This window comes from Naegleria fowleri, assembly GCF_008403515.1.
Source record: "Naegleria fowleri strain ATCC 30894 chromosome Unknown tig55, whole genome shotgun sequence".
NCBI classification, from domain to species: Eukaryota; Heterolobosea; class Eutetramitea; order Acrasida; family Naegleriidae; genus Naegleria; species Naegleria fowleri.
In genome coordinates, this window is record NW_025407987.1 from 5209 (window position 1) to 21363 (window position 16155).

A 16155-nucleotide genomic window follows, 5' to 3' on the forward strand; every position below is an offset into this window, starting at 1 on the left:
GGGAGTGGGAATTCTCATCCTGTATTCTTTGGAAAGTAAATCAAAAACAAGAATATTGGAGTTACTGAACTCACTTATCAAAATACATTGGCAGTTATGGGAGATCTTGACATCACAAGGGTTTCTAAATTTACATGCGTTATATCCTTTAAAAATGTATACAGAATCAAAATTCATAGAAAAGGCTTGTAATTTCCGAGCTTTTCGAAGCTTTTCTTTTAATTTTTCATAACAACAATCAATATTATTATAATTCCTTTCGGAAGGGTGTAAATCAAACAATTCAATTTTTACAGGATTTGAATCGTGAAGATCATGATAGCTTTCTGTTTTCATTTTTTGTTTAATAAGGATATTTGCTGGGACTTGACTCACACCCGAACCAATGAAATACCTTTTTCTTTCCTTTAAATTGGATGAGATCTTGCAAAATGATACTTAAAGTTCAAGCCCTTTCTCTCTTGTACACCTCGGTTACAATGAAAATGATGAAAATTTTCGAGCTTCAAAAAAATGTCTTCACTTCCAAATGAAATTCTTTATGGATCTCCTGAATATCTCCACCAACACACACACTTGAAAAGAAAGGAAGAGTCATCTTCCTCTAATGTGTTTTCCAAGAAGAATGAAAAAGAAAAAGAAAATGCTACAGTACAGAGATTGGTTTCCTATGTTTCTACTTTCAAACCACCAACCAAGCAACCATTCATTATTGGTGTTTGCGGAGGTAGTGCTTCAGGAAAGACAACCGTTTGTAGAGAAATTGTAAAAAGTTTGTCCGATAAGAGAGTTGCTGTTATTTCCCAAGACAGCTTCTATAGAAATTTAACCGACGAAGAGCGAGAACTTGCAAAAACAATGTTTACGATTTTGATCATCCAGGTAAGTGATGATTATCAGGAATTTTTAGGACACTAAATTGGCCATTGATATTACGTATTCTAAAAACATTAATGACATCGGAATGAACATGTTGATGATAATGTTTGACTTGGTGCACATTTGAAAATTTATTTCTTTCTCAATTTTAAAGATGCATTTGACTATGATGCATTCGAGGAATCAACCAGAGAATTAAAGGCTGGTAACCCAGTGGATATACCAGTGTATGATTTTAAAACTCACTCAAGAACTTCACAAACTGAACGTGTTGAGGGTGCCGATGTTATCATTATTGAAGGAATTCTCATCTTCTTCACCAAGGAAATGAGAGAGTTGATGGATATGAAGATTTTTGTAGATACTGATGCAGATGTTAGATTGGCAAGAAGAAGTACGTAGGTTGTTGTATATGGTACAAATGAATTTATTTAACTGATGACTCACAACTTCCGAAAATTATCAACAGTTCGAAGAGATACAAAGGAAAGAGGACGTGACCTGGAAGGAATTTTACTTCAATACGAAAGATTTGTAAAACCTTCTTTTGATGATTACATCATGCCAACCAAGAAGTATGCAGATATCATCATTCCAAGAGGAGGTGCCAATACTGTTGCCATTGATTTGCTTGTTCAACACATTCATCTCAAATTGCTCATGTTGGAACACCACAAGGAATAAATTGATTTGACCACGATTTCATTCTCAATAAAAGTTCAATCAATAATAAGGATTAAAAATGTCTCGACAACCAATACGGAAAGGAAGAAATTTTTTCACACGAGCACTTTTCCATCCACGAACCTATTATGTCATTCAAATTGGAGGTCTTACTGAATTTGTTATGTTTTGCTGATAAAAACAAAGTGGAAAGAAGGAACTGTGTTTTATGATGTGAGTGTTAAATGAAATTATGAGCGGAAATGTTTGTGATGAATAATGATCGCAAATTAATTAATTATTAATATTTAATAATTTTCAATTTTTGAATGAATTATGATTCACCTATTTTAAAATATTATTTATGAATACTTATCCTAAATTCATTCGCTCCTTTATGAAATAATTTTTAAATTCATGAACAGCTTCAACAATGGGCAAAAGAAAAATATGATAATTGGATGAAAATGAGTGATGAGGAAATTGAACGACAAAAGGAAATTATTAGAATTTCAAGGGAAAATGCTTCCAAACGAGATCAATAAATTTATTTAACATATATTCTCTTTAATCTAGGTAATAAAGCAGTGACAATTTCGTAATTAATTGTATGAGACCATTCAGACAATTTTTCACATGTCAATTCTTTGTCACCTTGCTTTCCTAAAAGTACAACTTGATCATTCACTTTGACCTGATCTGCGATTTCATCTGGAATTCTTACTACGAACTGATCCATGCACACTCTTTTGTTAAAACAAGGCATAGAAAGATTGAGACCAATGTCGACTTGTTTAAAATAATGAAACTTAATAAAACACACATACCTCCCAACGACCGGACATTCTACACCTCCAATTAGGACATGAGATTTATGAGAATTAATTCTCTTGTATCCATCCCCATATCCAACTGGAATTAATGCCAATGTTTCATATTCATTTTCAACCACATAGGTATTTCCATAGGAAACCGTGGATTTGTGTGGAAGCTTTTCAACTCTGGCAACATGTGAAATTAAAGAGAGTGCAGGTCGTAATTGAAATGGCAATCGCTCATCATTGGTAATATTACTTGAGAGAGACCATATATTGAAACTCCAGGTCTCACCTTTGTTCATTGTTTTAAATAATTGTTAACGAAAGGATTCTCTGAATCAGGACTTACCATATCCAAATGCATTTCTGGATAGAATAAAGTTGCAGCACTATTGCAACAATGATAGATTATTTCATTCGAGTGTTGCAACTTGTTGGGATTTTCCTCAAGAATTGTTTCAATAAGTTTTCTCATTTCAATAAATTTGTCGAATTGATATTGAGTGTAATCTTTGGATTTTTCATCAGCACTTGAAAAATGTGTGAAAACTCCTTCAAGAATAATACGAGATGGAAAATTACGAGGATTATTCGTAAACCAATGTAAAAAGGATTCAACCTTGTTTGGTAATAGCCCAAACCGTCCCATTCCAGTATCAATCTTGACATGAACCTTAATTTTCTTATCTTGCTTCACACATTCATCAAATAATGTTTCAATAATTAATGGATCTCCAGATATAGTTGGTGTTAAATCAAAAGTGACACAATTTTTAACTTCGGTTGGAATTGCATATCCCAACACCAGAATGTCGACGTCATTAAAATTTTCTTTTGTAAAGCTTTTCTAATTTTCACACCTTCCAACACACGATTCACAGCAAATCGATGAATATTCATTTCTTTCAATAATTCTTTGACAATGGGCACATCACCATGTCCGTAAGCATTTGCTTTCACTACTGGCATAATTTTTACTTGAGAATTGTGCTCTCTTGCCAACTTCAATATATTTTCAACATTGTGGAGAATATTCGTCAAATTCACCACTGCGACCGAAGTGGTTGGAAATTCTTGATGACGATGGTGCCTGCGACGACGCAAGCGAAGATGGACCTGAGAGCGATGATGATGATCCAGCGAGTGTTGTTGTGAATGTTTTTGTGAGCTCGAGCGATGGATGAAACAAATCCCTTCATTTGATTACCATGACTGCTCTTACTAGTTGTTGGTGATGAAGCATTAGAATTCAACACAAGATTATGTGAATAATCCTTGAAGAAAGAAGGTTCCAACAATCCCTGGCAAAGTACAGAGGAGTTGGTGGATGAGGATACAAATGCAGCATGATGGTCCAGAGGATGAGAGAGAGGAAGCGAGGCTAGCACACCTCGTAAAAGCATTGTTGATGACTCTACCGATAAAGAAGGCTTGCGCTTTACAAAATCAATGATGGACTTCATACCAGGTCAGTTGGAGTGGTGGAAAAGGAGATGTAGAAGGCTTTTGCAACGATTTCTTGGTTGGGATTAATACATATATATATATATCGATATATTACTATGAAATGCAACTATAGCGTGCGCACGAGTGTGTCAAGGCGAGCTCAGCAGCAAAATATTTTTTTGCTTGAATCCATTTCATGAAAGCGTTGAAAATCACGAGGAAAGGAAGACTTTTTTATCATTGATTTCCAACTAGGAGATAATCATAATCTCGGAGAGAGCAGCTAGCCCTCAACCTCAACAATGGGTTTCAGAATATGGGATAGGATTTTCGTTCCAAATATTATATTTTTGAACGCTCAAATTATTAAGGAATCAGGTTGAATATTAGTGAAACTGTAGTACCGCCACCAGAAATGAATGAACCATCAAGTTTCACCTCTAATAGAGGCCAATGAGAGAGAGAAACTCCTCCCACTACTTGGCAACGTGTGAAGAGGATCTCGATGAAATTTCATACGGAGGTTTCGTGAAGTTAATTTTCCATTCAAAAAATGGATCCGCAACTCTCATCATCAACAACAACTCTAAACAAATTGGATAACATCAAGATGACTGCATCTACATCGTCCACTTCTCCTTCATCATCATCATCCAACTCGACCCATTACAACACTTCGGAATCACAACAGCCTATCAAGATTGCAAAGAAAGATGACTTTAGAGAAGATGATGAGCATTCAGTTTCAATGAGTCCGAAAGTGGTTGCCACGGGAGCACTTTCTGTCAAAATTCCATCCAACGGAAACCTTGTGGGTGCTGCTGTTGTTGCAGGAGGCAGTCAGTCTCCTGTGAGAGTCAGCAACCACTTACATCAATCATCAAATTCTTCTTCTTCCTCTCTGTACAACAAGAAAACAATTCCTTCTCCACCCACTTCATCATTGAACAATAATAACAACATCAATGGAACCAGTACTACTACTTCAGCACTTACAACAGCATTAAATTCATCTGTACAGCAAGAAGAAGACAAAACACATCCAAATTGTCTACAGACACCTCTTCTGAACCCTCTTGCCCTATCAATGCTGAATCAGACAGTGCGGGTGGAAATATTGCTGAGGACCATTTCATATTCCTTCCGAACCACAATGAGCCTTTCCATCATTTTGCTCTTGATATTGGAGGCTCTCTGGTAAAGATGGTTTACATGGTTCCTTTTGATAGTGAGAATGAAATTATTTATCAAACCAAAGACACAGAGAGCAATGAGCTCGAGGCTTATTATCATCATGCCAGTAGTGATGATGAAGAAGATGGAAAATTATCCATCAAATCACTTCCTCCGCAGTCTCCTCTCATCATCAATGATGCTAGAGACCATTTTGCTTTTAACGGAACAAAGAGAGGCTCTAAACTTTGTTTTGCGAGATTCCAAACAGCTGACATTGAAGATTGTTTAAGTTTGATTGAAAAATTATTAAAACTAGATGATTCAATGCCACAACATCAGATAAAACATATCAATGCAACTGGTGGAGGTGCATTCAAGTTTGCTTCTCTCCTCAAAAACAGATTTGGACTTGAGGTGAACAAACTCGATGAAATGGAATCTTTAATCAAGGGACTGAATTTCTTGTTAATGAATCTACCAAATGAATCTTTCAAATTCACAAAAGAGAAAAAGAGAGAATATATTTCATTTCAAGAGGTTTCCAATAACGAGGTATTTCCTTATTTACTTGTAAATATTGGAAGTGGTGTTAGCATTTTGAGAGTTGATGGCTTGGGAATGTTTGAAAGAGTTTCAGGTAGTAGTATTGGTGGAGGAACATTTTGGGGTTTATGTAAATTATTGACTGGATGTTCATCATTCGAGGAAATTTTGAAACTTACAAAACAAGGTGACAACAAACCTGTAGATATGCTTGTTGGAGATATCTATGGAAGAGACTATGAAAAGATAGGATTACCATCAGACATTATTGCTAGTAGTTTTGGTAAATTGATCATGCAAAAACCGGCAGTGAAGAAACCATGAAACCTAAAGCTGCAGATCTTGCTAAATCCTTATTATTTATGATTTGCAATAACATTGGACAAATTGCATATCTCAATGCTCTGAGATTTGGACTTAAAAGAATATTCTTTGCAGGATATTTTATTAGAGGTCATGACATCACAATGCATTATATTTCATATGCTATTCATTTTTGGTCTAAAGGAACAATTTCAGCAATGTTTTTGCGTCACGAAGGTTATTTGGGAGCCATTGGATCTTTCCTTTCTTCTAAAAGCAAGGACGTAGATAATGACAGCAACAACACACCTGTTGTAGAATAATTTGTACAGATTATTAGATTGGCATTATTGAACCAATGTCAGCCAGAGATATTTCCTAGCGAATACAATTACCATTATTTATTGACATACCTTGGTTAAAGATCATTCACTTTTCTATGAAATTAACAATTGAGACACAACAAGCAATCATACGAGTCTATCTTATTCGAGTAGTGCATATAGGTTTAGAACAGAGCTATTTTATCCTGAAGGTTGTATTCAGAGAGGTGCAGGTTTGTAAGGGCCCTTAAGTGTGACTGCAAAGACTTGTGTTCATTCGTTGTTTAAAGAAATCCAAAAGTTCTTCATTCGCTTGAACAACCCATCCTTTTTTTTTCTTGTTGCTTCAACCAACTCGTTGCAGTCGTTCTTGATCAACTTCAATGCTCATGTAAATTTCCAAATTGTCATCCAAACCCTCAACCAAGTCGTGTGGCTGTTGGTTGGAAGAAGACTCCTACAGTACTCGAATATTTTTGAATCTTTAAAAAAAATGCCCACAAAAAGCAAATCAAAAGGTGGAAAGAGAAAGAAGGACTTGAACAAGGGAGGTGCAGGAACCAAGAGAGATCTCCAACTTAAAGAAGAAGGACAAGAATATGGTACCGTGGTTAAAATGTTGGGTAACGGAAGATTGGAGTGTTATTGTTTTGATGGAAAAACTAGGCTCTGTACCATCCGTGGTACGATGAGAAGAAAAATTTGGATTAATCAAGGAGATACCATTCTTGTTGGTTTGAGAGATTATCAAGATGATAAAGCCGATGTGATTCACAAATATCTTCCTGATGAAGCCAGAGAATTGAAGAAGCTTGGTGAAATTCCAAAGGATGCAAAGATTAACGAAAATACCGAAGAACAAATTGGTATTGAATTCGTTGGAGATGAACATGAAGGTGATGAATCGGAAGAAGAAGGAAGCGGAAACGAAGAAGAAACCATCAACTTTGATACGTTGTAATTCTTCCATTATCATCCGCTACCACCACCAACAACAACTCAAACTCATCTCAACACCCTTCTCATCATTTTCCCAAAATTATGTCTGATGATGATTCACAACAACCTCACAGACACATCAAATATTAAAATTCAAAAATTAATTTATTCACAATTTCTTTGAATTAAAAGTTCATGGTTAGCTTTTTCTTTGGTTTGGAAGCTGCTACCACGGGGTTTTTTGGCAGTGCTACTACTCGATGAAGCAGCTGCCACAGATTGCTGCTGTTGCTTGGCAAATTCCTGAATGTCAGTGATGACTGAAGGAGGCAACAACTGAGCCGTGATGAGAGATTTGAATTGGTCTGGAGCTACCTTGGTTAATCGGTCAAAACACTGAACTCCCAATGAAAATGTTTTGCTCATGTTGTGGTCTCGCGCGAATTTCGTCATATTCACAAGCATTGGAACAATGGTGCAGAGATAACTTTGAACAGAAGCTGGAGGAGAGTTTAACTCGGACAGTAAGGAGAATCCAGCCAATAAAATGTTGATTGCAGGAGGAGCAATCTTGTCAAGCACATGAGTATTGTCCACAACTGAGACGACCAAGAACTTGGACTCAGAGGATAAATTCAGCACAATTTCCACAGCAGCACTCATTGAATAAAATACAGCAAGTTTAGCCAGACCACTTCTTGCAAGATAGAGAATGCCATTCTGAAGTCCATACAAAATGTTGAACGTGTTGTCGACTGCTTGTGAAATCTTTTTAGTGTCACCATTAGAGGAATCATGAATATTGATAATTTCGTTTTGGAGAGCTTTGATAATATTTCTAACAACCTTGTCATGAAGTTCAATGTTGGAACAGAGTGAGGATGAAAGGAAAATGAATAATAACTCAATTTCTGGAGTGTAAATAATATTTCCAGAAAATAATAATCTACTAATAATATTATCAATGGATGCATGAATAGCAACACTCCAAATACTGAATTTTTCTTCAGTAGTCATACTTTGATCGGAGCCATCTAATTCAGAATGAAGCTTCTCGCTGACTTCAATAATGGCTGTGGTTGTGTCTAAACCTAAATTGGATCTTGTGAATTGTACAACTCTACATGCTGTGTAAAATAATGTTGGTACCACAGCACCTGTGATTGAAAGACCGAATGTCTTCACAATTGCCTTGAGACATGACATGCTCTTCGCAATTAGGTCTTTTTGATCCTTTTCTAAGGTAAATGAACCCATCTCGAATTCTCCATCTTGTTTGAACAGATAAGGGAAATGAAGTCTAAGAGGTTTCAAACAGACTTCAGTACTAGTTGTAACAATTGCTTGTGTGCTTACTTGATCACTGGATACAAATAGTGACATGTCAACATTAGTGAGAATCTTTTCTAAAAGGTCTAAACAGGCATTATGAAGAGCCAAATGTCTAATGCCTTGAATTTCAATTAGTAGCAAGAAAACTTCGAAAACTGCTCCAGGAGCATGATGATGTTTTTGGAATTGTTTGGTGGCAATGATTTCTCCAATTGATTTGATACATCTGATCGATTTGTCAATATTTTTCTTATCAGTACCATAGAGATGAGAAATGGCAAGACCAATAAGTAATGAATCATTGTAGTCAATATCATCAGCAGTAGAGTCTAGATCTTCTTTTCCTCTTGAAACAGAAATTGCATTCAAAACACTGGCATATGACTGCTTAAAATAGTATAGAACATTTCTTTCAGTTCCAGGTTCAACAAAATAAAAGTTATTCAAATTTTCAACAGCTTGTTCATAGATAGGAGCATAATATTCATTGCTCGTTCGTATCAGTATGTGATCATCCTCTTCATCATTAACAACGACTGTTAGATTTGAAAAGTCTTGAAGTAAATTATACCAGTTAATAAATATATCCTTCATATTTGGTTGTAAAATCTCCAAAAGATCCTTATTTTGAGTTTCTTGAGCAGAAACATAAATTTCAGCTAGAGATGTCAACACAGAAATTCTGATCATACATGTGGTAACCTCTCCTTGGCTCGAGCTGACAAAAGTTTTAGGATCTATTATATAGTTGAGTAAATAGGAGCACATTCTAGAAAGTAATTTTGATTGATTTTTAAGCATACGTGATGGAATAAATATAGAAGCGAGTTGGCAAGATGCATATACAAGAAGTGGAGAATTAATTTGGGTGATGGTATCACTAATGGCAGTGCTAAATCTAAGCGCATGTTGTTGAAGAAGGGGTTCTGATGGAACATCAGGATCTTGATATTTTCCAAAAATGTTGTTAATATTAATCATCAACACAAGTCCTGCGTGTTGAACAGAAACTGTTCCCTTATTAGTGGCAGTACAACAAATGTCAATAATTTTGGAAAGATGATTAACCAGACAATCTTTGTCGGGATATTTTCTTGCAACAGACAAATCTACGTGCCATAGCTCATCACTATAGGTTTCAATTACTTGCTGGAGACATTTCATTGCAAACACCTTTGTTTGCCAACTATACACCAATGGTTGTACTTCTGATGTTTTCTTTTCAACAGGTGTGTCATCTTTTTCGTCAGTATCACCTAACATCACGCTTTGACTAGTTTCTTTTTCAAGAGTTCTCAGTTCTGAATAGATGACAATATGAATCAAATCAATCCAAGGCTTTGGAGAAATTAATTTGCTGGATATCAATGATGAAAGAATATTCTTGAAGTGATTTTCTTGATTGTTACCCGCAACGTATTTCTCGTTCGAACTTTGAGATAGTGACTGATATGTTAATGCTTGAGAAATAGAAAAGTCCATATCATCAACAATTTCAAAGAGTTCTGATGGTGTGAAATACTTGGAAATCAGTTCTGGTTTTTGATCACAAATTATTTTGATGCATTGGCCAATCTCGTTTTGAATATTTTCAATGTATAATCTTTCTTTCTTGAGATGAATTAACTTCTTCAAAAAGGCAACAATAGTTTCCAAGTTTTCAACCAAATAGGGAGTAAATACAATTACTCGCTGCAAAAGGTGAATAAATTCAATGACCAAAGCATCCGAACTGAAAAGTTCAGAATCTACTTGAATACTAGTCATCAAATCACTGACGAAATAGTTAAAGATTTTGTCAAATGGTTGAGTCTTTAGCTGCAGCAATTCTGGCCCCAATCCAATAAGGCCCCGCATAATCTTACACGCTGCTGTCAAAATAGAGACTGCTGAATGAGGAGCGTCGAATAGAAGAGAGAATATACTCTGTATAATGGTTTCTGCATGAGGAGAAAATGCAACACCGTTTGTATCAATTGTATGATAAAGGGAAAGAAAAGCACTCCTTTGCACGTCCTCTTCTGTAATTTTGGATAGAGCAATCAAGAAACTGACTGTTGAAGGAAGAAGTTCTCGACTTTTCAATGTTCCTACTGATCTGTTGACAGAGCCAAGAGCTAGCGCCAAACCAGATTTTAAGGATGCGTTCGATGTCGTAATCTTTTGAGTGCATCTTTTAACAATATCTTCTAAAAGAATGTCACCAATAATTTTTCCAAATGAATACATGCACTCTGCAGCTGCAGCACGTACAAATGGATCTGAAAATCCAATAGCAGCATTTAACACAGAATGAATTTGAGGATAAAACTTATGTTTCTTGTTTTCTTCTGGCTTTGTTTCCAAGTTTCTTAAAATGCAATAAATTGTAGCAACGACATTAGAAAAAATGCATAAAGTAGAATCTATTGGACCCGAATCTTCTTCAAGTCTTGTTCTGTGCGAGGTTGTTGTAGGTGTCATCAAGTTATTGGCTAATGCAGTTTTAACTTGTTGAACTAAATGTTCAATAATTTGGGCTTTGGAGTTTGGTTTGTGGTAAAAGAAAAGTTTTCCTAAAACTCTGATTGATGAGTCTACCAATCGAACTGTAAGAGACGGCAATTTAAGGAAAATACTTTCAGAGTAGAATAAATTAGAAATATTGTCAAAGAGAATGCACGAAGCATCAAAGCTGTCCACAGATATAGAAGTATACTTTTCTTCAATAGGGTCCAGTTTTACCTTCAGGTCAACCATGGAGTCAATAAGCGAGGTTCTAATAGGAATTGAATCGGAAATAGAGGCATCGGCTTCAGCAAAAGCCATCTTGGTGACAAAATTGATGACATGTCGGTGTTGAGGAAGCTGTAATTTGCTATCTGTTGAAGGCACATAGGCTAACACATTTTCTGGAAGCTTACCAACCAAATTGAAAAGATTCATTTTGATCAAGTTAATCGAGTAAAGTCCTGTTGATGTGGTTGGTTTGAATGTTGGTGGTAAAGAGGAAAGTAAATCGACTGTTGCTGTAATGTATCCGAAAATTAAATTGAGCTTTTCAGGTGTTAAGAGAGGAATGCAGTTCATAATAAAAATTTGTAATGAGAGCAAACAACATGCTCTTGATCTAAGTCTGTAAGTGATTTCTTCTTCCTTGGTTGAATAGGTGATAGGTTCCTCATATTTTCCACTCATTGTATCGTCCCAAAGCTCTAAGATTTTTTCCAAATTATTTTTCACCCAATAATCGTTTAAGGAAAGAATGGCACATACTAGAATCCAGCATGACTCTTGACGTTTTGTAGAAACATAGAGGTCATCAGCTGACTTATGAGCAGCCTTTCCTAGAAGCGATGCAGTATCTAAAACTGCAGAACAAAGAGCATGTGAAATGGTAAGACTGTGTTTGGCCGAAACCATTATCAACGCAGCAAGCGCGCAAGAGTGTCCATGAAGTGAATTTGCATAGTTTTTGATATTCTCATCTCTTTTGGATGCTGTTGCCAACTCTGCATGATCAATTTGAACCATATTCATTAATGCACTTATTAATCCAGTAGAATGTGATGGAAGAGCTTCCATTAGTTGCTTAATTGTCAAAGATCCAACATATCTCACACTTTCAATTGGATATTTCAAGCTTTGCAAAATTGCATCAAGAATAGAGTCTCTATATTTAGCAACACACTCTCCCAAGACTTTGCATAGCTTACCAATACAATATAATACCGTAGTAAAACAACTATCATTTGGGACGACGGTATTATTGATCACTAATTGAACCAAATTGTTCAATAAAGATATTCTTCCTGCTTCTGTAAGTTTGTCAATCAGACCAATACTAAGCATTTTAGTGACATAAGTTTGAGCATATTTCTTGTCATTGTTGGTGATATTGTTGGAGCTAATAGAAATTAAACCAGTCAAATTTTTCACAATTGTATCCATATTTGATATGATTACATCCTCAGGACATTTCGAGAAGAAATAAATTATACATGACGCTATTGCTGATCTCAATTCTTTTGTTTGACCTATTCTCGTAAAAGGAGCTGTAGCAATCATGATAGCATAACTACAAGTATATTCTTTTGAAGGCTTTTGAGATCTTGGAGTAATGCCTCCGTCTTCATTGGCAACAGAATCATGGAGGCCAGTGTCACTCATACAAGAAAGTAGCAACTGGGCGGCAGCATGGCTGAAAACCTTTCGAACTTCTTCTTCGGTGTCTTCCATACTCTTCAAACACATGTTCAGAGATGTATCGAAAACTTTTAGGTTCACATCTGACGGTCTTGCATAATTGACTGCGATAGATAACATTAATTCTCCACAGGCAATTTTGACGTGTTTGTTTGTTTCTTGAGTACCTTTTAATATTAATTTCAAGTACTCTGTCCACTCATTCTTCACTCTCTTCTTTGAGTTGGCTACGTATTTAGCGCATAACATTAATATAGCCTCTTTAATAGGATCGTCCTGTTATTGAAGTCATCATCATGGAGTAGTTCGAAAAATAATGTTTTTGTTTAACAATTACATCATCATCACCACACAACACTTACATTCAATTTCCATAATTTCCAAAATAAATTATTGTTGATGAGATTGAATAGGTTCGGCACTAGATGGGACTGTATCGAGTAGGCTTCTCCCAGTATGTCCAACAAACAGGCTATTTCGTTAATTTTCTGTGGGTTCCGAGTGGCGTTTGAGTGTTGTTCCAACAATTGTAGTATTTTGCTTGATCCGGAAGGAATCAATGTGCTTGGATTGATGTTGAAGAATTTGTTGAAACATCTACAAATCAGTCTTCTTGTGAGTACAGAGTTGCCGATGTTGGTCAAAAACGAAACCGATTTCATCAGTGTAACTTCAACATTCTTATCCAATTTATCGAAGGAACAATTCTCCAAAATACGTGCGAGATCGGTCCAGAGCAGATAGATTTGTTCTTGTTGAGTACTATTGATCTTCTTGTTTTGAGAAGCGAGCGTGCAAAATTGGGTGAGCTGCGTGAGACATTGCATTTTTTTTTGGTCATGATGAAGAAAATGGATGATGCTCCGAACTGATTTGAAGATCTCTTGATGATTTATTGCCAGTATACTGTTATGCAAACGTTTCAAAACTGTGTTGTTTCTTCATCGTCTTCTTCGAAATTGTGGAACATCCTCCTCGAGTTTGGCTCTTCAATATACTCGTCCATGCCCACATTGACTGTACAAATACGATTTGGAGTGGGTGAGCTCAATGCCGAGTTGGTGCTTTCAAGAACAGTGTGTTTTTCAATTAAAGAATCGTGAGCTGTTTTGCAATTAATGTTTTGTTCCCCTTCTAACAGCACAAGGTCTTCATCTTCAAACATTGTGGGATTGTATTTTCTGTCTTCCTTAAATTTGTAGCTGTTTAAAGTGTGAATTGCTGTTTCTGAGCCAAAACTATCGTTACCTTGACATGCCACATCACTGTCTTCCTCGTTATCACTAAATTGGGGATCACCAAAATTAACTTCCACCTCTTGCAGAGCTTCAGTTAATGCTTCTCGTCTTTGTGGTACACATAAGGAATCGGTACTTAAAGATGACTTGGAACTTCTTGCAGAGGTTAGACTTTTATCCATGTCTGAAATACTGTTTCCCATTAAAGCTATTTTCTTCCTTGAATTTGTAAACTCAATTAAGGGGTCATTATTCAATTTTTCAATTTCTTGTTCAGAAATCACCAACAAATCGAGGTTGTCTTCTTCAGTCTGGTAGTGGTTTGGATTGTATTCTTCTTTAGGAGGTTTCTTTAATATTCGTAATTCTTCAATTGAATTATGCGATTCAGTTGAGTGCTCCTCAATCTCCTCTTCATCCCCTTCGCTATATCGAGAAATTGTTGTTTCGTTGTTTTTGTTATGTGAGATGAGCAAAATATTCTTACTCTTTTGTTTTTCAGGTTGGGGAGGCTGTGGTTTTCTTGGCCTAATGATAGGTCCAGTTTTGTTTGTTGCTGATGTGGATGGTTTGTGAATATTTTGACCTATTCTTGGGCCTGCAGTATGAGGTTTTGGCTCAAGAAGAACAGAATTTTCCTGCAAAATGGAGTGTTCTGGCAATCCTGTGGTGGGTCTAAAAATCCTTCTACCAAATGCTATCTGTGGTTTTTTATCCTTAGCTGATGCAGGTTTCTCAGTGATGACTGGAGGCTTTTTCTTCAATGCTGAAATTTCTTCTTCAGAAAGGAAGGATGACGAGTCCACAATACAAACATTATTATCTCCCGTATGAGAAAAAGCTAGCTTTTTTGGTATTAAAACTTCTGTCTCCGGGTTATGTTTCAAAGTGAATACTTTTCGGATTGTGCAACTTGGTCCGATGCATATCCTATCAAGACAATAATATTCTTCTTTGTCATTGAACGAAATCTCAACTAGTTCAAATAAATCAAAACATAAATTCATCCATTGTCCAGCGATAATATTTTCTGGAAGAGGAATTTGTGAATGTAGCTGAGTTTTGGTTATTGTTTTGAAACTGCTGGAAATAATTATTCTCTTTTTAATCTGTTTTTTATCTCTAATATGAAATTCAACTTGAAATATCGTTCCGATCATGCATTGTATCACCAAGTACCGATGCATAATTTGCAAGGTTGTTGTATTTAATTTCGGAATCTCAATGTTGGTCGTATGGAATGAGCTTCCTTCAATGCATACAACATATGTCTTCACCTCTTTGTCAAACACCTTGGTAACTAACTTTGTATTCTTGATCAAAACGTTATTCAACGCATTGGAACCTTGGGTGGAAAGAAGTTCAATGCTGTCACTCGAGCTTCCAGAGAGATGTTGGCTCATTTTTAATTTGTAATTTTTGGAGGCAACCCCAAAAGGTAATAATGATCGAACTATTATAAATGTTAATAATAATAATAATAAATCTTGCAACAAATAATAGAGACCTATAAAGAACATTTCATGATTAAAACCTGTGCTGGTTCTTATAGGTCTTTATCAAAAAGATAAAAAATGGGCAAAAATTCTTCCTCCACAACGCCACCGACCACAGAGAGCAAAAAAGAGCAGGAAGAAGACTTCATCATCATCGGGTTCTAAAAAAAGTTTCATCAAATGTTGCTCCGATCAGTGCTGCACAACCATCAACTTCTGCAACAACTTCTATTGCTAAAAATCCACCACCTTCAAGTAATAATAACAACACCACCAATACCACCACTATCGCTGCGGTCGGTTCTCCTGCTGCATCAGTTTCAAAGCCAAAAAAGTCAACCACAACAAAGAAAGCTTCATCATCAAAAGTCTCCACCCCTTCTTCAACAAATGGTCCAACTGTAACTTCTATTACGACAGGACCGACTTATCCAATGCTTTCATCATCACTGGCATTCCCGATGTCACAATTCTCGTCAAAGAATTCTTCTGTTTCACCACAAAGTTATGAAATAGTATATATGGAAGAAATTTCAAATATGATTACATGCTTTTGCTTTTCAAATAGAGTTGATCCTAGTACCATTAGAATCATTGAACAATATTCAAGAAATCATATCGTTGATATAATATACCAAATATATGTTTTTGTGAATGCAAAATCAGCGAATACGATCGATCAAGTAGAATCTGTAGATTCAACCATTACTGTCGAAGATGTACTATTTTTTATAAAGAAAGATTCTCTGAAATTTGCCAGATTTGAAAACATGATAAAAGTTAAAGAACTGAGAAAGAAAGAAAGTGAGCCGGA

The 16155-nt window shown here is 35.9% G+C and overlaps 7 protein-coding genes across 7 annotated transcripts in view; 4 read left to right on the forward strand and 3 right to left on the reverse strand.

The window, feature by feature from the left end:
- Positions 1 to 513: 513 nt before the first annotated feature.
- On the forward strand, positions 514 to 1563 carry FDP41_006968 (uncharacterized protein; the record flags this gene model as incomplete). Its single annotated transcript, XM_044710660.1, has 3 exons — positions 514 to 882; positions 1060 to 1273; positions 1349 to 1563. The coding sequence occupies 3 exons, from the start codon at positions 514 to 516 to the stop codon at positions 1561 to 1563; spliced, it is 798 nt and encodes a 265-aa protein (XP_044558698.1).
- A 526-nt stretch (positions 1564 to 2089) lies between these two features.
- FDP41_006969 (uncharacterized protein) lies at positions 2090 to 3009 on the reverse strand (the record flags this gene model as incomplete). Its single annotated transcript, XM_044710661.1, has 3 exons — positions 2090 to 2288; positions 2370 to 2647; positions 2710 to 3009. 3 exons carry the CDS (start codon positions 3007 to 3009, stop codon positions 2090 to 2092), a joined length of 777 nt encoding a protein of 258 aa, XP_044558699.1.
- A 1350-nt stretch (positions 3010 to 4359) lies between these two features.
- On the forward strand, positions 4360 to 5849 carry FDP41_006970 (uncharacterized protein; the record flags this gene model as incomplete). The annotated part of the gene is made up of 2 exons (XM_044710663.1): positions 4360 to 4855; positions 4906 to 5849. The coding sequence occupies 2 exons, from the start codon at positions 4360 to 4362 to the stop codon at positions 5847 to 5849; spliced, it is 1440 nt and encodes a 479-aa protein (XP_044558700.1).
- Positions 5850 to 6644: 795 nt separating this feature from the next.
- On the forward strand, positions 6645 to 7112 carry FDP41_006971 (uncharacterized protein; the record flags this gene model as incomplete). The annotated part of the gene is made up of 1 exon (XM_044710664.1): positions 6645 to 7112. One exon carries the CDS (start codon positions 6645 to 6647, stop codon positions 7110 to 7112), a length of 468 nt encoding a protein of 155 aa, XP_044558701.1.
- A 143-nt stretch (positions 7113 to 7255) lies between these two features.
- Positions 7256 to 13434, reverse strand: FDP41_006972 (uncharacterized protein; the record flags this gene model as incomplete). The annotated part of the gene is made up of 2 exons (XM_044710665.1): positions 7256 to 12883; positions 12970 to 13434. The coding sequence occupies 2 exons, from the start codon at positions 13432 to 13434 to the stop codon at positions 7256 to 7258; spliced, it is 6093 nt and encodes a 2030-aa protein (XP_044558702.1).
- Positions 13435 to 13529: 95 nt separating this feature from the next.
- On the reverse strand, positions 13530 to 15248 carry FDP41_006973 (uncharacterized protein; the record flags this gene model as incomplete). Its single annotated transcript, XM_044710666.1, has 1 exon — positions 13530 to 15248. The coding sequence occupies one exon, from the start codon at positions 15246 to 15248 to the stop codon at positions 13530 to 13532; it is 1719 nt and encodes a 572-aa protein (XP_044558703.1).
- A 527-nt stretch (positions 15249 to 15775) lies between these two features.
- Positions 15776 to 16155, forward strand: part of FDP41_006974 (uncharacterized protein) — a gene marked incomplete at both ends in the record, with an annotated part of 1056 nt that continues 676 nt past the window's right edge. The window contains one exon of the mRNA XM_044710667.1: positions 15776 to 16155. This exon is cut by the window's right edge and continues 676 nt beyond it. Coding sequence (XP_044558704.1) covers positions 15776 to 16155 — 380 coding nt within the window.